This window comes from Neoarius graeffei, chromosome 14 (genome assembly GCF_027579695.1).
Source record: "Neoarius graeffei isolate fNeoGra1 chromosome 14, fNeoGra1.pri, whole genome shotgun sequence".
In the NCBI taxonomy this organism is placed as follows: domain Eukaryota; kingdom Metazoa; phylum Chordata; class Actinopteri; order Siluriformes; family Ariidae; genus Neoarius; species Neoarius graeffei.
The window spans coordinates 3,463,156-3,483,955 of NC_083582.1; the positions used below are offsets into that span (position 1 = coordinate 3,463,156).

At 45.9% G+C, this 20,800-nt stretch overlaps 2 protein-coding genes across 2 annotated transcripts; one reads left to right on the forward strand and one right to left on the reverse strand.

The window, feature by feature from the left end:
- Positions 1 to 3,884: 3,884 nt before the first annotated feature.
- LOC132897882 (catechol O-methyltransferase domain-containing protein 1-like) lies at positions 3,885 to 9,562 on the forward strand. Its single transcript, XM_060939142.1, has 7 exons — positions 3,885 to 4,578; positions 6,319 to 6,449; positions 6,581 to 6,686; positions 7,099 to 7,217; positions 7,343 to 7,397; positions 7,549 to 7,682; positions 8,863 to 9,562. Exons 1-7 carry the CDS (start codon positions 4,545 to 4,547, stop codon positions 9,013 to 9,015), a joined length of 732 nt encoding a protein of 243 aa, XP_060795125.1. The 5' UTR covers positions 3,885 to 4,544; the 3' UTR covers positions 9,016 to 9,562.
- Positions 9,563 to 20,451, reverse strand: LOC132897881 (voltage-dependent anion-selective channel protein 2-like). Its single transcript, XM_060939141.1, has 9 exons — positions 20,347 to 20,451; positions 17,230 to 17,300; positions 17,076 to 17,125; positions 12,858 to 13,010; positions 12,684 to 12,736; positions 12,307 to 12,534; positions 12,072 to 12,222; positions 11,929 to 11,986; positions 9,563 to 10,236 (listed from the first exon to the last, which is right to left on the reverse strand). The coding sequence occupies exons 2-9, from the start codon at positions 17,294 to 17,296 to the stop codon at positions 10,145 to 10,147; spliced, it is 852 nt and encodes a 283-aa protein (XP_060795124.1). The 5' UTR covers positions 17,297 to 17,300; positions 20,347 to 20,451; the 3' UTR covers positions 9,563 to 10,144.
- Between the last annotated feature and the right edge of the window lie 349 nt (positions 20,452 to 20,800).

Below are 20,800 nucleotides of genomic sequence, written 5' to 3' on the forward strand. Positions count from 1 at the left end.
GCACCCTTTACAAACAAGGAAGTGAACACAAGGGGAAGAGTTTAAAGATCTCTGGGAACAAAGGAAAATGGAAAACTTCACCTGTTTTAATCACTACACTCTCTCTCACACACACACACTCTCTCTCACACACACACACACACACAGAGGCAGGGAAAGTTATTCACAAACATTGTGGGGGATCATGTGACTGCCACGCCCTGTGTGTAAGGGAGCAGTGTGTGTGAGTCTCCCCGGTGAGCGGCTCAGTGTCGGGGTTGTTGGGGTTATAGCCGGTGTGTGTGTGTGAGTCTCTTCGGTGAGCGGCTCAGTGTCGGGGTTGTTGGGGTTATAGCCGGTGTGTGTGTGTGAGTCTCTTCGGTGAGCGGCTCAGTGTCGGGGTTGTTGGGCCGGTGAGTGTGTGAGTCTCCCCGGTGAGCGGCTCAGTGTCGGGGTTGTTGGGCCGGTGAGTGTGTGAGTCTCCCCGGTGAGCGGCTCAGTGTCGGGGTTGTTGGGTTTACAGCCGCTTGTTACTCCGGTAAGTGACAGTAAACAAAACCCTTCCTGTCTTTAAAAACATCCGCCAAAAGACTGTTTCAGCGGGTTAATAAACTCCACTGCGCAGCTCGCATTATTCAGGTTTTATATTCATTAATCACGCTGTTTCTGTTTAAATCTACATATTTTCATGTTGTAGCCGTTTCTGAGGAAGTTTATTCGGCGGTTAGAAAACCTCACTCCCCCTCACCCACTGCCTCACAGGATAATGCTAATGCTAGCCCACTTAAAGCTAACTGTTTATAACACGCTCTACTTTATTATTATTATTATTATTATTAAGCCTGTTATTTTTACCTATGAAATTGCTAACTGTCGGAATTTAATCGAAACACAGAGCTGAGCTAATTCGCTAACTAAGAAGCTGTTCTATTAGCCAGCGGGCCGTGCAGCGTGAGTTCCCGGATGTGAAGCTGATCTCTGATTGGTCAGGATTACTTCCGCGTTGATCGCCTTTCATTTCCTCTCTCTCTCACACCCACTCTCTCACTCACCCACCCACACTCTCTCACTCCCACCCACCCACTCTCACACACTCCCACTCACCCACCCACTCACACACACACTCACCCCCACACTCACTCACTCACCCACCCACACACACTCACCCCCACACTCTCACTCACTCACCCACCCACACACACTCACCCACCCACTCCCACTCTCACCCACACTCTCACACCCACACACTCTCACACACTCGCCCACACCCACCCACCCACACACACACTCGCCCACACCCACCCACCCACTCGCCCACACCCACCCACCCACTCGCCCACACCCACCCACCCACACTCTCACACACACACTCGCCCACACCCACCCACCCACACTCTCACACACCCACCCACCCACACTCTCTCTCTCTCACACACCCACCCACCCACACTCTCACACACACACACTCTCACACCCACCCACCCACTCACACTCTCTCACACCCACCCACCTACTCACACTCTCTCACACCCACTCACCCACTCACACTCTCTCACACCCACTCACCCACCCACCCACTCACACTCTCTCTCACCCACACACTCTCACCCCACACACCCACACACTCTCTCTCACTCACACACACCCCCACACACTCTCACCCCCACTCACCCACACACACTCACTCACCCACACACACACACACACTCACTCTCACACCCACCCACCCGCCCACACACTCACACACCCACCCGCCCGCCCACACACCCACCCACCCGCCCGCCCACACACTCACACATCCACCCACCCGCCCGCCCACACACTCACACATCCACCCACCCGCCCGCCCACACACTCACACATCCACCCACCCGCCCGCCCACACACTCACACATCCACCCACCCGCCCGCCCACACACTCACACATCCACCCACCCGCCCGCCCACACACTCACACATCCACCCGCCCGCCCACACACTCACACATCCACCCACCCGCCCACACACTCACACATCCACCCACACACTCACACCCACTCACACCCGCCCACACACACACACACTCTCACTCACACACAATCACACACTCACCCACACACAATCACACACTCACCCACACACTCACTCACTCACTCACCCACACACACCCACACACTCTCGCCCACACTCACACACACACACTCTCACACCCACCCACACACACTCCCACCCACCCACACACACTCTCACCCACCCACACTCTCTCACACACTCACCCACCCACACTCTCTCACTCACACACACACACTCACCCACCCACTCTCACACCCACCCACCCACACAAACACACTCTCACACCCACTCACACCCACCCACTCTCACACCCACCCACACACACACCCACCCACACACAAACACACTCTCACACCCACTCACACACACAAACACACTCTCACACCCACTCACACCCACCCACCCATCCACTCACACTCTCTCTCACCCACACACACACTCACTCACACTCTCTCACCCACACACTCTCTCACCCACACACACACACTCACCCACCCACTCTCACACCCACCCACACACACACACACACACACACTCTCACACCCACCCACCCACTCACCCACTCACACACACTCACCCACCCACTCACACCACCCACACACACTCTCTCACTCCCACCCACCCACTCTCACTCCCACCCACCCACTCTCACTCCCACTCTCACTCCCACACACACACACCCACACACTCTCACTCCCACCCACCCACACACTCTCACACACACACACCCACTCACCCACACACACACTCACCCACACACTCTCACCCACACACACACTCACCCACCTACTCTCACACCCACCCCCACACACACACTCTCACACTCACCCACCCACTCACACCACCCACACACACTCTCTCACTCCCACCCACCCACCCACTCTCACTCCCACCCACACACACACACACACACACCCACACACACTCCCACACACACACACACACACACTCCCACCCACACACACACACACACACACACACTCACTCACACACTCCCACCCACACACACACACACACACACACACACACTCCCACCCACACACACACACACACACACACACACTCACTCACACACTCCCACCCACACACACACACACTCACTCACACACTCCCACCCACACACACACACACTCACTCACACACTCCCACCCACACACACACACACACACACACCCACACACTCACTCACCCACACACTCTCACCCACACTCACCCACACACACACTCTCACACCCACCCACACTCTCTCACACCCACCCACACACACTCTCACCCACACACCCTCTCGCGCACACTCTCTCACTCCCACCCACTCACCCACACTCACCCACTCACACTCTCACCCACACACACGCTCGCTCACTCACTCTCACTCACTCACTCACACCCACCCACACTCTCACTCACTCACTCACGCACACACACTCTCACACTCACCCACCCACACTCTCACTCACACTCTCACTCACTCACCCACACACACACTCACTCACCCACACACACTCTCACACTCACCCTCTCACACTCTCACACCCACCCACCCACCCACACTCTCACACTCACCCACCCACACACACTCTCACACTCACCCACCCACCCACCCACACTCTCACTCACTCACTCACTCACTCACTCACTCACACACACACTCACACTCACCCTCTCACCCACACACACACACACCCACACACTCACACCCACCCACACTCTCACTCACCCACACACACACTCTCACACCCACCCACACACTCTCACGGCGTGACAGGTAGGAGATGGAGATGTTTATGTTTGGGAGATGTTTGGGTGAGGTTTGGAGCTGTTTGGGAGATGTTTGGGTGAGACGGCTGTGGAGTTCCTAACAAGATTGTTTTTGTTTGTTTGTTTAATAAGATCCTAGAGAATGAGAAGATGCCAAATGAATGGAGAAAGAGTGTGCTCGTCCCAATATACAAGAATAAGGGAGATGTGCAGAGCCGCAGTAATTACAGAGGAATGAAACTGATGAGCCACACCATGAAGCTATGGGAAAGGGTATTGGAGGCGAGATTGAGAAGAGAGGTAGCAATCTGTGAACAGCAGTACGGGTTTATGCCAAGGAAGAGCACGTCGGATGCAATTTTTGCTTTAAGAACGTTAATGGAGACGTACAGGGAAGACCAGAGTAAGCTACATTGTGTGTTTGTAGACCTGGAGAAGGCATACGATAGAGTGCCGAGAGATGAGTTATGGTATTGTATGAGAAAGAGTGGAGTGAATGAGAAGTATATCAGAGTGGTGCAGGACATGTATGAGAACAGTGAAACAGCAGTGAGGTGTGCAGCTGGAACGACTGAATGGTTCAAGGTGAAGGTGGGACTCCATCAAGGATCTGCTTTGAGTCCTTTCTTGTTTGCCATAGTGATGGATAGCTTGACGGATGAAGTGAGGCAAGAGTCACCATGGAACATGATGTTTGCGGATGATGTTGTGATATGTGGTGAAAGTAGAAAGGAGGTTGAGTTGGGTTTGGAGAGATGGAGGGATGCATTGGAACGAAGAGGAATGAAGGTGAGCAGGAGCAAAACAGAATACATGTGCATCAGTGAGAATGGGGATGAGTGTACTGAAGATGCAAGGAGCAGACGTAAAGAAAGTTCAGGGATCAAAACGGGCGGTCGCCCACTCGCCAGTGTGAGTTGGAAAGGGTACGGGCGACTAGTGACAACATGTACTCGACCGAGTGGGCGACTGGCTCGCCACGCTATATATATCAAACTACTCACTGCCTCGATGATTTCTATCAACGATTCTCGCCCATTTTAAGCAGAACTTGGTCTATTTTACCGTTTTTTACGATAATTTCAATAGATTTTGTGAGACATTTGTCAAGTTGGCATAGACGCGGGCGCCGCCATATTGTTTATGTGCACAGTATACACCGCTACATGCAGCATGGCTGCGTGAAGTTTCGTTTCTTCCCGTTCATTTTCGTTGCTGCCCGTGAAGACAAATGTAACTTGAACCGCTATTGGTCAGATAGATTAGACCCCCACGAAGTTTAAAAGTCCTCGGCTTGACGTTTCTGACAGCTGTCAAAACAAACGGATATCGCTCAACAAGTCTGATGAGGCAGAGCAGCCTGCAGGTGAGGAGAGGGAGTATGTGGCAGGAGATGTCGAGCCCCAGGAGAGACAGAATGAGGAGGTGGAAGATGACGAGGAGGCGCAGCATGATGTGGTGTATGACCCGATAGACGATGATGATCTGGATGAGGGTTTCGAAGATTGTGATGATAATGAGATGACTGAGGAAGAAGTTTATAGACAGTTGAAATTGATCACTCATGTATAATATGGTTGTATTATATGAATAAATATATAAAATCGGCTTGAAATTTGTAATTATAAATACGGACCAGTGCTACTCCATTTGGACCAGTGCTCCCAAATTCCCATTTCGATCCCTGAAGTTGGTGAATTCAAGTCCCTGGGGTCAACTGTGCAGGAAAATGTGGGCTGCGATAGTGAGGTGAGAAAGAGTGCAGGCAGGGTGGAGCAGGTGGAGAAGGATTTCGGGAGTCATTTGTGATAGGAAAGTCCCAGCAGAAGTGAAAGGTAAGCTGTATAAGACAGTGAGACCAGCTGTGATGTACAGTATGGATTGGAGACCGTACCCTTAACGAAGAGACAGGAGGCAAAGTTGGAGGTGGCGGAGTTGAGGATGTTAAGGTTTGTGATGGGAGTGACGAGGTTGGACAGGATAAGGAACGAGCACATCAGAGGGACATCACATGTGGAGAGCTTGGGAATGAAGCTAAGAGAGATGAGACTGAGATGGTACGGGCACATCCTGAGAAGAGATGCAGAGCATGTGGGAAGGAGAATGTTGAGGATGGAGCTGCCAGGCAAACGAAAATGAGGAAGGCCAAAGAGGAGATACATGGATGTGGTGAGAGAGGACATGAAAGTGGTAGAGAAGGATGCGGAAGACAGGGAGCAACGGAGACTAAAGATCTGCTGTGGCGGCCGCTAATCGGGAGCAGCCAAAAGAAGAAGACTTCCGCATTGATCTGACGGATTTCACGAAAATATAATAATTTTTATTTGCTTTTTTAATTACTTTTTAATTTTTTTTGCCAAAAACTAATCGGATATATACGCATGACGACAAATTGCATAAATAATATTCTTAATATATTTTTGTGTTCTGTATAATTAGTGTGTGTATGTTTTAAAATGGCCAGGGTTAACCCATTGAATGGATTAATTTTAAACGTAATATTTGTGTAAATGTTTTCTCTCTGTGAAGGTAAACGCCGGAGCAGGCGGGTCAGAATGAGTAACTTGAAGAGCCATGTGGCGGGGAAGGACGACCCTCTGATACAGTACATCCTCGAGCACTCGCTGAGGGAACACCCGGCTCTGAAGAAGCTCCGACTCGTAATCACACCGTTTCCTTTTTATCAGCACACACACACACTCACCTCACACACCACGATTTCACCGCCCGCCTGGGTGCAATCAGCTGCACTGCCAGTGTTTAATACTCGTCTGGTGTGTGTGTTGTGCAGAAAACCATGGAGCACAAGTGGAGCGTAATGATGGTGGCGTGTGAACAGTCTCAGTTCATGGCAAACCTGGTGAGACTCATCAAAGCCAAGAAGGCCATCGAGATCGGTGCGACACACACACACACACACACTGGGCCTCATTTATCAGTCTTTCAGTAAAGCTGTGTGTAAATGTTTGTGTAAGCTACACTTAACCAAAAACTTTCCTCAAGATGTACAAAAGTTTCATAAACGCTGATTTCTGTTGTGTGTTGATGAACCATAAAGTGCAGAGCACGTTCCTCAGACGGCTCATTTGCATGTAGTGACGCCCACGAAACTCCATAAAAGGTCGAGTGCACAGACCGCTGGATAGCACGACACAAACGTTTCACAGAATGTCGAGGATTTCCATGAATATCAGAGATCCTGTGTAACGTTTTCGACAAGAGATTTCTGAATCAATCTGTTCGTATCCAGGTTGATAAATGAGGTCCACTGTACAGCGCATCAGACTGTGTGTGTGTGTGTGTGTGTAGGTGTGTATACAGGCTATAACACCCTGAGCATTGCGCTGGCGTTACCTGGCGATGGTACGGTGGTGGCGTGTGATGTGAGTGAAGAATACACCAACATCGGAAAGCCCTTCTGGAAAGAGGTGAGAGACTCGTGTGGAGCTGCGTGCTAACGCTTGTTTGTGTGTCTTTTCTGCTCCAACACACCTGACGCAAGGTCATCTGCGATACCTGATGACGCAAGGTCATTTCCTTCTCCGTGTTCTAGGCCGGCGTTGAACAAAAAATCGACCTGCGCTTGCAGCCGGCGCTCAAAACTCTGGGTACGAACTCCGTTCAGAATGCTGATGTCACTTCCTGTGCATCATCACAGCAAATGTTTCTCATGATTCTCTAAAACACACACCTCCACATCTAAACAACAGAGTACGCTCATGAATTCTCTCTCAGAAATGTGTGTGTGTGTGTGCTCAGATGATCTCTTGGCTGCAGGAGAGGCTGAAACGTTTGACTTTGTGTTTATTGATGCCGATAAGGAAAATTACGACAATTATTACGAGAAATCACTGCAGCTGTTGAGGAAAGGAGGAATCATCGCCATCGACAACGTGAGTATCAGCATCACGGTCTGTAGCAGCGTCCACTCGGGTGGGGCTGTGGGTTAACGTCACACATCTGATATCGTATTAAAATAAACAAGGCTTGGGCTCGTTATCTTAAAAAGGTAAATAAGTTCGGTCATGTGACCAGCTTTATCTGAACCAGGAAAAAAGGTAACACAAGTTAAAGGCGCTGACTGCAGTGTCATCTGAAATTTTTCTTTATTGTGCGTGGCGGTTTCCTCCGTCCCACAAGAACAGCATCATGCGGATGAATGGGATGTGATCGTTCTGAGATCCTGAGGGTCGCTTTCCTCCCTCCTGAGGTGAACAGTACGACCCGACAGAAACGAGTTGCTGTAACTAATTGGCGTAACTCTGGAACTGCGTCACACCAAGACGGCGACGCGCAGAAAACACGGTGACTCCGCATCGACCCTCGGAGAGTTCTGAGTCGCAGGGATTTGTGGTTGATGTTTGCGAATAGATCCGTGAAACAAAAGATGAATATTTTCTCTGTTCCTGCTTTTTGTGTTCTCGTTTCTTTCTGTGTAAGATCAGGACATTAGGTGTGTAACCCCGTACTCGCTACCGTGGAGTCGAGCCCATGGGTTCTAATACTAAGATAGCTAAGCGCTAGCTAGAATGATTTAGTTTTCTGTCCAGAAAAATGACACGTCATCTCTCTAACCTCGCTCTGTCTCGCAGTAACACTCACTAGACAGCTTTCCTTTTCCGCTGGAGGGAGAGCCGAGTCCGCCGTGTTCGCCCGCACTGACTTGGTTTGGTTAAAAGTAGCTCAGACACGCCCCCACGGTGGTCACGTGACATCGTTGCTCGCTTGCTTCAGTGATCTCCGGAATCGTAGAACACAGGACACTTATCTCGCCAAAACGTTTACACGCAGGATACAGTGTGTGGAGCAGTGAAACATCTCCAAACTCCAACAGAAACGCAACATTTTACCCAGAATTCAACTCTGCACTCAACGCCTTTAACACTCGTGTCACATGACCTGTACGCCGACTCAAGGCTTCAAACTGAACTGTTTGTTACCCAGCATGCTTCACTCTGGAAGACGTTCAGGGTCACAATCACGCGTTCTGTTAAAACCGCTCATAAGCGCTGAATAAGACTTTCGGTGTTCCTGTTGTCGCAGGATGTTATGGTTAATGACCTTTGACCCCAGGTGCTGTGGAGCGGGAAGGTGCTGAGTCCTGCAGAAGGCGACGCGGAGACGCAGAGCATCGCGGCGCTGAACAAGAAGCTGCACAGAGACGCGCGAGTGGACCTGAGCATGCTGATGATGGGGGACGGAGTCTCACTCGCCTTTAAACTGTAACACGCTGCAGCTTCAGGCGGAGACACGCTAACGTACGTGTGTGTGTGTGTGTGTGCGTGTCCTGCTCTGAACACACCTGACACAAGGTCATGAGTGAAGGAGCACAGCTTATACAAACTACGCCCCAACTATTGCTTACCCATAATGCATCAGTGACCTGCAGGTCTCTTACTTAATTCTGTACCCTTAGAGGCGGGGCTTCATTTATTTCTTGATCGCAGTCTCAGGACTGACACAATGAGGCATCAGTTAAAATAATTTAAAAGCCGGCACCGACGTCCTGTGTTCTCGAGGTGTGTTAGAGCGGACTGAGAAGCGTTAGCGTGTCTCTCATGACCATCAGCTGTGTTTTAACGATAGAAAGACGAGGAAAGGGCCTGATGTTTAAATAAGAAACACTCGTGTACCGTGGTGTCGCTTTTTAGATCACATCAGGCCCTCAGATTAAAAAAATCGCCACTAACAGGTTTAGCGTTGCGTAAATGGCACGTGGAGCCGCTGTATGTCAGTCATACGTGACTAAATAAAGAGACAGGAAGCAGCAGAATACCAGCTTCAGTGTGATTTATTCAGTAACTCAGTATTCAGTCACAAGAGCTTAGTGTTTACCGTATTCTCCAGACTATAAGTGTAAAAATAGTTTGGTGTCTTATTTCAGAAAAAAGTGCTTCAGCGCCCCCTACTGCCGCAGCACAGTTTAGTGTTTGTCCTGTTAGTGTTGCCTGTTCCTTATTCGGTCTTTAAGAATTACAATAACGCTAATCATCACAGCGACATGTTAACACAAAGCTAATAAATAGGACGATCAGGCTAGCGAACCAGCCGTGCACTTTAACGCAACGACTTCATAATTTCAACATCTGAGAAGCACATAAAGGCAGAGAACTACCGTAATTCCTGGAGCAGCAGGGCTACTGTAAACACCAGCACACAGGCATGTCGGAGAAATATCACATTCGGAGGAGGAAAAAAACATTTTATACTCGGGAGAATATGGTAAAGATGAACCCAGGTCCTGTGTGTGTGAAGGAAATAAATAAATATAGGAGGAATAACTAAAGTGCTGAGAGGAATGATGGCGTGTGTGTGTGAGGATGTTCTGCTTCTGCATAGTACACACAGAGGACATTTAAGCCTCCAGTTCGAAACCCAGGCCCAGTTTATGACCTCCAGCGTTGACGCTCTTCCCATCAACCAGCGCAGAGAGAATCAGCTTCACCCCTACACACACACACGCATTACTGATAACATAAAGCTCACATACAGTGGGGCAAAAAAGTATTTAGTCAGCCACCAATTGTGCAAGTTCTCCCACTTAAAAAGATGAGAGAGGCCTGTAATTTTCATCATAGGTACACTTCAACTATGAGAGACAGAATGGGGGGAAAGAATCCAGGAAATCACATTGTAGGATTTTTAATGAATTAATTGGTAAATTCCTCGGTAAAATAAGTATTTGGTCACCTACAAACAAGCAAGATTTCTGGCTCTCACAGACCTGTAACAACTTCTTTAAGAGGCTCCTCTGTCCTCCACTCATTACCTGTATTAATGGCACCTGTTTGAACTCGTTATCAGTATAAATGACACCTGTCCACAGTCACACTCCAAACTCCACTATGGCCAAGACCAAAGAGCTGTCAAAGGACACCAGAAACAAAATTGTAGACCTGCACCAGGCTGGGAAGACTGAATCTGCAATAGGTAAGCAGCTTGGTGTGAAGAAATCAACTGTGGGAGCAATTATTAGAAAATGGAAGACATACAAGACCACTGATAATCTCCCTCGATCTGGGGCTCCACGCAAGATCTCACCCCGTGGGGTCAAAATGATCACAAGAACGGTGAGCAAAAATCCCAGAACCACACGGGGGGACCTAGTGAATGACCTGCAGAGAGCTGGGACCAAAGTAACAAAGGCTACCATCAGTAACGCACTACGCCGCCAGGGACTCAAATCCTGCAGTGCCAGACGTGTCCCCCTGCTTAAGCCAGTACATGTCCAGGCCCGTCTGAAGTCTGCTAGAGAGCATTTGGATGATCCAGAAGAGGATTGGGAGAATGTCATATGGTCAGATGAAACCAAAATAGAACTTTTTGGTAAAAACTCAACTTGTCGTGTTTGGAGGAGAAAGAATGCTGAGTTGCATCCAAAGAACACCATACCTACTGTGAAGCATGGGGGTGGAAACATCATGCTTTGGGGCTGTTTTTCTGCAAAGGGACCAGGACGACTGATCCGTGTAAAGGAAAGAATGAATGGGGCCATGGATCGTGAGATTTTGAGTGAAAACCTCCTTCCATCAGCAAGGGCATTGAAGATGAAACGTGGCTGGGTCTTTCAGCATGACAATGATCCCAAACACACCGCCCGGACAACGAAGGAGTGGCTTCGTAAGAAGCGTTTCAAGGTCCTGGAGTGGCCTAGCCAGTCTCCAGATCTCAACCCCATAGAAAATCTTTGGAGGGAGTTGAAAGTCCGTGTTGCCCAGCGACAGCCCCAAAACATCACTGCTCTAGAGGAGATCTGCATGGAGGAATGGGCCAAAATACCAGCAACAGTGTGTGAAAACCTTGCGAAGACTTACAGAAAACGTTTAACCTCTGTCATTGCCAACAAAGGGTATATAACAAAGTATTGAGATGAACTTTTGTTATTGACCAAATACTTATTTTCCACCATAATTTGCAAATAAATTCTTTAAAAATCAGACAATGTGATTTTCTGGATTTTTTTTCTCTCATTCTGTCTCTCATAGTTGAAGTGTATCTATGATGAAAATTACAGGCCTCTCTCATCTTTTTAAGTGGGAGAACTTGCACAATTGGTGACTGACTAAATACTTTTTTGCCCCACTGTACCTTTAACGATTAGCTGTAGTAATATAAACATGTAGAGAAACCCACACACACCTGGTCTGAGAGTCTGTGTGTATCCCACTCCAACCAGACTGGAGTTATTCACCTTAACCTGAGGACAAAACCATCACAGTGTTAAGGGTTTACTACGTGACCCAGTGCTAATCAGGTGGTGTGTGCGCGCGTTTCTGACTCACGTTGACAGAAGAGTTGGAGTCGAGTGTGTACTTGGCGGCGATGCCAAAGCGCGTGTTGGTGCTCCCGGCTGTCCAGGCCAGATTCACCGCCGTCTCCAGATTATCACTCAGCTTCTGATACACAGAGCCTCCAAACTCAGAGCCGTCGTTTCTACACACACACACACACACACGTGATTAAAGAACTAAGACCTGAGTGAGGGAGGAGTGTGCTGTAGATTATAAACACACTCACACGTGCGTGTGTAACTGGAAGTCTCGCGCCCGGTATCCGATGGCAAAGTTGTTGCGGGTGATTTTGGACTTGGTGGGGTCAAAGGTCGCCTGGAAGCCGGCGAGCCAGGAGTCGTAGCCCAGAACAGCGGCGGCATTAACCACCGCACCGGAGAAATCGAAATCCACATCGCAGCCCATGTTGACGTACTCGCACTTATACGCCGTCTGCACTTTCCCGCTCTTCTTCCTGCACACAGAGGGGGAAGGGGGCGGGGCTTACATAATAAATATGTACTCGTATACTTACTGACCCAGACAGAGAATATTCAAACCATAATAAAATATGATATGAGAAATTATTATTATTATTGAGGAGAAAAGAATTGAGTTTCTCACCCTGTGTTTGGAGAGAACGACGTGTCGAACATCACCTTCAGTCCTTTAACGATCTGTAAAACCACATCACACACCGACCAATCAGAACACTAGCACACCTGCCCCACTCCCACACTCTACATCACAGTTACTACCTTACTATAACACCACCTGTGTGTGTGTGTGTGTGTGTACCTGGTCCTCGACGCTGATCTCAGTCCCGAGTGTGTTGTTCGTGCTCCATTTCTCAGTGAAGGTCACTCCGTATTCGTCCCATTTGTACTTGGTCTCCAGATTTGCACTCACTTTTCCTGTCTCGGTGTTGGACGAGCCGCTCGTCTTGAACTCCTGAACACACAGATTGCACTCAGATATGATCCATCAGTTTTCACTAATTTCTTCATTAAATCATCGACTTGTGTACTGGATCCCTCACCTGCACATCTCTTCAAACAGATAATACCAGAAGCGATTGAACCTCTTCTAAAAATAATCAATTCTTCCCTTAACTAGCAGTTATCAAACCCCTGATTAAAAACCTGACCTTGATCCCTGTCAGCTGTCCAGTTATCGGCCAATATCAAACCTCCCCTTTATCTCCAAGATCCTTGAAAAAGCTGTGGCACAGCAGTTATGCTCATATTTACACAGGAATAACATCCATGAAATGCATCAGTCAGGATTTAGACCTCATCATAGCACAGAGACAGCTCTGGTTAAAGTAGTAAACGACCTACTACACTGGGATATAAAGGAGGTCTTTCCAAAGCCATTTTTTCAATATTCTGATCTTAAAATGAGAAAATAAGCTTGTTTTGTCAGCAGTTACATACATAAATATATTTATGTGATAATTGTTATTATAACATGTTTGTTTCTGGACATTTTCTTTAGGCCTTTATAGCAGGGCTCAAAATTCATTTTTTTTTTTTTCACCAGCCAGCCGGACTAGTTCCCTTCCAAAGTAACTCGCCAAACAGAAAATCAACTCGCCAAAATTTGTTCATGTATGAATTTTACTTCTGTCAAAAATAACGCAAAAGAGAGTAGTTACCATTGTTCATGACTAATGTGCATTTATTTCAAGACCCGAGTATTTTGATACTGCTTTTTTTTTTTTTGCACACTTTACAAACTGGCATTTGCTGTTCCACGTCCTCCTCGCGATATCCAAAAAAATGCCAGATGACTGACCCCTTACTAGTTCTTTTAGGAACCGATTCGTCCACTTCCATTTTTAATTTGTCACTGAAATTGACAGAGCTTACACTGTAGCCTATGCAACACCAGCGATTGCACGAACCGAGTCAGCGCTGTAAACCGAAACTAGGAAATCTTCCCGCCGGCAGTGTTGCCAGATACTGCTGATGTTTTCCGGCCCAAAATGTGTTCAAAACCCGCCAAAATGCACTTAAAACCACCCAATCTGGCAACACTGCCCGCAAGTTCCTTTCAGCACCGAGATGTCGCCCGGGATTGGTTGGCGAGTGCGTGACGTTATTGTTTTTTTACCCTTAGGCAGCCTCTCACATTACTGCCTGAGGGACAGGGAGAAAACCACCGGGAAAGGTTTTAAACAAACATGAAACAAACGCAAGTCGGCAGATGACCATAAAATACTCGATAGTTACGATATAATAATTTTATGTATCTCACACAGAATTATCAGAGATATATCGAGTATATTCGATATATCGCACAGCCCTAGTCTGAATCTTTGCTTCATATATATTTATTTTCAACTAGCCAGCCGGGCTGCCTAGTGACAGGAATTACCCGCCAAATGACAAATTAAGTCGCCTCGGGTGACCGGACCACCGCCAATTTCAAGCCCTGATATATATATATATATATATATACACACATACACACACACACACAGTTAGGTCCATAAATATTTGGACAGAGACAACATTTTTCTAATTTTGGTTCTGTACATTACCACAATGAATTTTGAACAAAACAATTCAGATGCAGTTGAAGTTCAGACTTTCAGCTTTAATTCAGTGGGTTGAACAAAATGATTGCATAAAAATGTGAGGAACTAAAGCATTTTTTAACACAATTCCTTCATTTCAGGGGCTCAGAAGTAACTGGACAAATTAAATAATTGTAAATAAAATGTTCATTTCTAATACTTGGTTGAAAACCCTTTGTTGGCAATGACTGCCTGAAGTCTTGAACTCATGGACATCACCAGACGCTGTGTTTCCTCCTTTTTAATGCTCTGCCAGGCCTTTACTGCAGAGCAATTCCAGCGTTATGGACGTGACACTTGAACTCAAAATGGCAACAAATGACCCAGTGCATGTTTTATTGTCTCCCAGTATTTAAACAGGTGTTGCATATTTTAAGGCTGTACCATACTGGAGAAGTGATAGAACAAGAACAATTCCCATAGTACATCTAGGGCATGCCAGAAAACGCCAATAAAAGATGCGTTATGGATGTGACAGAAAAAGTATCACTTTTCTTGGGTGACTGTACATTTTTATCAAACTCTGTGAAATTGTAAACCTAATGTCGAAATGGAGAGATCCATTTGATAGAGGGGTCCAAGGTGAATATTAAAAAATCTTTGTTTAAAATATTTTGTATTTCATGCAGAGTTTCAGAAGGAAAAGTCAGCGTTATGGATGTGACGAAATTCCGTTATGGATGTGACACGTCTGAAATAGACATGGCGTATGTTTAGAAAATCAGCAATTTAACCACCATAACCCTTTGAAAAACTCTCTAAATATCAGGTAAAACTATCAAAGTTCTTAAATAATATTTAGGATGGCTATTGTTTTGCTGTTTTGTGGATTTTAGCATACATTTCTGTGGCTTGTGGCAATAATATAGAATTGTACATGATCAAAGTTGATTTTAGCTTGGGGTTTACATTATAAGAAAGAAAGACTGACAGTGACATATTAGGTTGGTTACAAATTGGTTCAGCTTATTTACATCTGTAAAATACAGGCCTAGGTGAGATCTCTGGGAGTGGTTTTGATGTATTACATGTTGCTTTATTTTTGCATGGTGAGGTTGACATTTACATGGAATTGCCCTGCAGCGGTTTTCAGTTGCTGTTTGTTTGTGGGCCTTTCTGTCTGAAGTTTAGTCTTTAACAAGTGAAATGCTGCTCAATTGGGTTGAGATCAGGTGACTGACTTGGCCATTCAAGAATATTCCACTTCTTTGCTTTAATAAACTCCTGGGTTGCTTTGGCTTTATGTTTTGGGTCATTGTCCATCTGTATTATGAAACTCCGACCAATCAGTTTGGCTGCATTTGAGCACACAGTATGTCTCTGAATACCTCAGAATTCATCCGGCTGCTTCTGTCCTGTGTCACATCATCAATAAACACTAGTGACCCAGTGCCACTGGCAGCCATGCATGCCCAAGCCATCACACTGCCTCTGCCATGTTTTACAGATGTGGTGGTATGCTTTGGATCATGAGCTGTACCACGCCTTCGCCATACTTTTTTCTTTCCATCATTCTGGTAGAGGTTGATCTTGGTTTCATCTGTCCAAAGAATGTTCTTCCAGAACTGTGCTGGCTTTTTAGATGTTTTTAGCAAAGTCCAATCTAGCCTTTTTATTCTTGAGGCTTATGAGTGGCTTGCACCGTGCAGTGAACCCTCTGTATTTACTTTCATGCAGTCTTCTCTTTATGGTAGATTTGGATATTGATATGCCTACCTCCTGGAGAGTGTTGTTCACTTGGTTGGCTGTTGTGAAGGGGTTTCTCTTCACCATGGAAATTATTCTGCCATCATCCACCACTGTTGTCTTCTGTGGGCGTCCAGGTCTTTTTGCATTGATGAGTTCACCAGTGCTTTCTTTCTTTCTCAGGATGGACCAAACTGTAGAGTTTGCCACTCCTAATATTGTAGCAATTTCTCGGATGGTTTTTTTCTGTTTTCGCAGCTTAAGGATGGCTTGTTTCACCTGCATGGAGAGCTCCTTTGACCGCATGTTTTCTTCACAGCAAAATCTTCCAAATGCAAGCACCACACCTCAAATCAACTCCAGGCCTTTTATCTGCTTAATTGAGAATGACATAACGAAGGAATTGCCCACACCTGCCCATGAAATAGCCTTTGAGTCAATTGTCCAATTACTTTTGGTCCCTTTAAAAACAGGGTGGCACATGTTAAGGAGCTGAAACTCCTAAACCCTTCATCCAATTTTAATGTGGATCCCCTCAAATGAAAGCTGAAAGTCTGGACTTTATGTCCATTATATAACTATAACTTGAATATGTTTCAGTAAACAGGTAAAAAAACAAAATGTGTGTCAGTGTCCAAATATATATGGACCTAACTGTATATATAATGAGAGAGAGATCATGAGAATTGGCCAGGACTGAACGGGGGAGGAAAAGAAAAGTTTGTGTTGACAAAACAAAAGGTACATACCACACCATTGGCTGACTTGGTCTTCAGATCTAGCTTCACCAGCCCAAACCCTGACACACACACACACACACACACACAGGATTACAGAACTGGAAAAGGCACTGCATTTGTACTGAAAATGTGTTAACAGAGAGACAGACTCTGTGTGTCTCACCGTATCCCTTGTTAAAGACGTCCTTCGCTGCTTTGCCGAGATCAGCATATGATGGAGGGGCGGCCATATTTCTGCAGGAGAGATCAAGTCATAACTAAATATGCTCTGAACTCATAACCCATAATCACACACACCATCATTAGTGCTGTGGGACATCTAAAAATAATCATAATTCTATCCTGTTCTAAAAACAACAACAACAGAAGACAGAATAACTGATTACATCATCCCACATCCATGTGCAAGTCTGTTTACAGCAGCGTTGTCATGGTAACCTGTTTCTCACAGAATACACTGGATTTCTGTCCCACACACATTTTATAAGTTAAAATGTTAAGCACTATTTTTGAACTTTTAAAGACAAGCCCACTGATCTTCCCGCCTGTGGGGGGCGTCGTGGTCTCTCACACACACAGGAGGAAGACGATGTACGGTGAAGGGCACAGCTATGAGCTACGTGTTTGCATTTTGTCTGATTTTCTACATCAAAACATCTGAATTGGGGATGATCTCAGGGATGTAAACAGGTTTCAGAGAGAGAGGAAACCTGCCGGGGGCGGGGTGTGTGTGTGTTATAGCTCTGGGTGCAAGTTAAGGTCAGAAATATCTCATCTCATCATCTCTCGCCGCTTTATCCTGTTCTACAGGGTCGCAGGGGTCAGAAATATTTTCACTGCAAACTTTTAAAGCCAGTTCATCATCATCATCATGTAGTGTATTTGAAGACCCTCAGGCCTGTTACTGTACAGTGACCTCACCATAAAGATCTAACCCTCACATTGATTACTGTATTATTAACAACAGAACCATTTAACATTCAATTAAATGGCTGCAATCCAGCTGCAATTAGCTCTGACCAGGTCTAACATGAGTGAATACTAATCATGTTAATATTAATCTGGGATGTTAATGTTAGATTAGATCGAGTCCAACATGTTAACGTTAGTTTAAGATTTTCTGTAGATCTATATCTCCAGTCTCGATCGATCAGTCCTGACTTCTGATCAAATTTATTTCGCCCTCAACGTCTCGATCTCCTGAAGTTCTAACAGACAGAGACGCTCGCTTCTGCGAGCCGCTTACCGATTTACCCTTTCTCTCCTCTTTCACACATTTACCAACATCACAGCGTTTCAAACGCTCCTCACTACACCCACTCATTACTGTAATGAGAGACAGGGAGGGAGAGAGAGAGACAGACAGAGACAGACTGAGAGTGATACAGACAGAGTGAGAGAGAGAGACAGGGAGAGATAGACAGACAGGGGAGAGATAGACAGAGACACAAACAGATGGGGAAAGAGAGACAGACAGAGAGAGAGAGTGAGAGAGACAGACAGACAGAGAGTGAGAGACAGACAGAGAGTGAGAGCTGCATTCCCCGGTGTGTGTGTGAAGTCACTGAAAAGTGAAAGTAAAAAGAGAAATAAAACGCACCTTAAACTGTGATGCCCGTCTCCCAGACCCTCATTACATACCGTTAACCAGTTTTTTAAATTATTTTAGTTATTTAAATGATTGTGTGCTTTAATTTATTTTTATTCTGATATTGGACAGCGGGTGAAGTGCGTTCTCGTTGCAGTTTCAGTGTGTTTGGAGCGAACGGGAGACAGAAATAAAAACCGTCTTCTAGAGCGTCATCAACCTTCATTTCGTGCTTCAGGTATCGGTTCAGGAAGTGTTTCAGCGCCGGTACCAGAAAAAACCCAAACGATACCCGGCCCTATTCATCACTCACTAACAGAAAAAACACCAGAACCACCTGTACATCCAATTTAACAAAGATCAAACTGATTTCATTGGCTTTTCCATTCAGGTTTCATCATAAATTTGCATAACGATCAATCTGATAAAAGGTTGACAGCAGACTTTTGAGCGACCAACGAAAAACCCAAACACTCAAAAAATAAAATAAAACAAATATAACCGAGTTCCATTTTACAGTATTTATTAAAGGAAAGCGTAACTTCCCGTTTCTGAGCATCTGAAACTTCAAAATGCTCCATTTTTAAATAATTCACGGTCACACGATCACACCGGCACAGTGACCGCACGTCATAAAGCGTTACGTCAAACGCCTCAAGAACATCACTGAGAGAAGACTGAAAAGCGCCGGGCCCCGGAGCGGTGCGTCTCCAATCAGCCCGTCTCCTCCGGGTGAAGGTTTCATCACAACACAACGTCAAATTAAAGCGACAAAAGAAACTACACAGCGCAGAGTAACGACTTGATTGGCCGCCGAGTCTGAGCACGCTCATAACACAAACACACGTGACGGGCGTGACGTTTACGCGCCGCTTTACGCCGTTATGATTTTTCACGTCCAGGGTGGAAATTTCAAAACCCTTCCGAGTGTTTTGACTCTAATCTTCTGATGTTTCTTTCCGGTGGAGATCAGGTCCTTGTGGACAAATCGCAGAGGGAAAAGATCTACATTTTCAATAATATAGCTGTGTTCATGTGGGCGGAGCCTCAGACACAAAGTAATGTGCTCATTAATATTAACGCTTGGAAATTCTGTCCCTGTTTATACAGCATACAGTGTAGAGATCTCCAGCCCAGTGTAATAACAGCTGGAGATACAAACATTTATACACTGGACAGTAAACATCTGCATTTAAAACTTTATTATTATAATATTTTATAAAATAATAATAATAATAATGTCTGCAAACAAATCTCCCAATCAGAGCACCTATTAAGCAGCTACATAATGCTGTGTGGGTGATGAAGCACTCAAAAATAAATAAAATATCTACAATTATAAAGAGTTTATTGAAAGTGCTGTCGAGTCTGACCCGGGCCTCAGCTCCACTTCCGGCCTGCAGCTCCACTTCCGGCCTGCTCATTACATCACTGCACTCTTTACACTCTCCACAGCATCAATATGTAATATTCATCACAACAAAGATATATTTTTCCAAAATATTAATCCTTTAATCCTGTTTTAAACAGAGAGGCTCGGCAGCTGAGAGGAGCTTCATGCTAACACGACAGCTAGCTTCATGCTAACTGCAACAAAACCTGTTCATCCGACACTGCAACTGAAATATAAAGCTATTAAGCACGATATAAAGATATTTATTAATAAAATAAAGATTATTAAAAAGGTTTTACCTCAGTACTCCGGGCTGCCGGTTTGACCGCAGAGACAGAAGGAGACTAGGAGGGGAGAGTCAGCAGTGTGGAAGGCCAAAGGGCTCACAAAGCCGAACCCAGCCTCTCATATGGAAATCGAAAAGGGTCATAAAGCAACGGGACACGTGATACAGAGGAACCACATACAGTGGGGCAAAAGAGTATTTAGTCAGTCACCAATTGTGCAAGTTCTCCCACTTAAAAAGATGAGAGAGGCCTGCAATTTTCATCATAGGTACACTTCAACTATGAGAGACAGAATGAGAAAAAAATCCAGAAAATCACATTGTCTGATTTTTAAAGAATTTATTTGCAAATTATGGTGGAAAATAAGTATTTGGTCAATAACAAAAGTTCATGTCAGTACTTTGTTATATACCCTTTGTTGGCAATGACAGAGGTCAAACGTTTTCTGTAAGTCTTCACAAGGTTT

Coding starts and splice junctions, on each gene's coding strand:
- LOC132897882 (XM_060939142.1), top strand. CDS start 4,545: ATGGAGGGATGCATTGGAACGAAGAGGAATGAAG. Junction 7,398..7,548: donor GCCGGCGCTCAAAACTCTGG/GTACGAACTCCG, acceptor GTGTGTGCTCAG/ATGATCTCTTGGCTGCAGGA. Junction 7,683..8,862: donor GAATCATCGCCATCGACAAC/GTGAGTATCAGC, acceptor CTTTGACCCCAG/GTGCTGTGGAGCGGGAAGGT.
- LOC132897881 (XM_060939141.1), bottom strand. CDS start 17,296: ATGGCCGCCCCTCCATCATATGCTGATCTCGGCAAAGCAGCGAAGGAC. Junction 13,011..17,075: donor CCAAGTCAGCCAATGGTGTG/GTATGTACCTTT, acceptor CTGTGTGTTCAG/GAGTTCAAGACGAGCGGCTC. Junction 12,535..12,683: donor TCGTTCTCTCCAAACACAGG/GTGAGAAACTCA, acceptor CTCTGTGTGCAG/GAAGAAGAGCGGGAAAGTGC.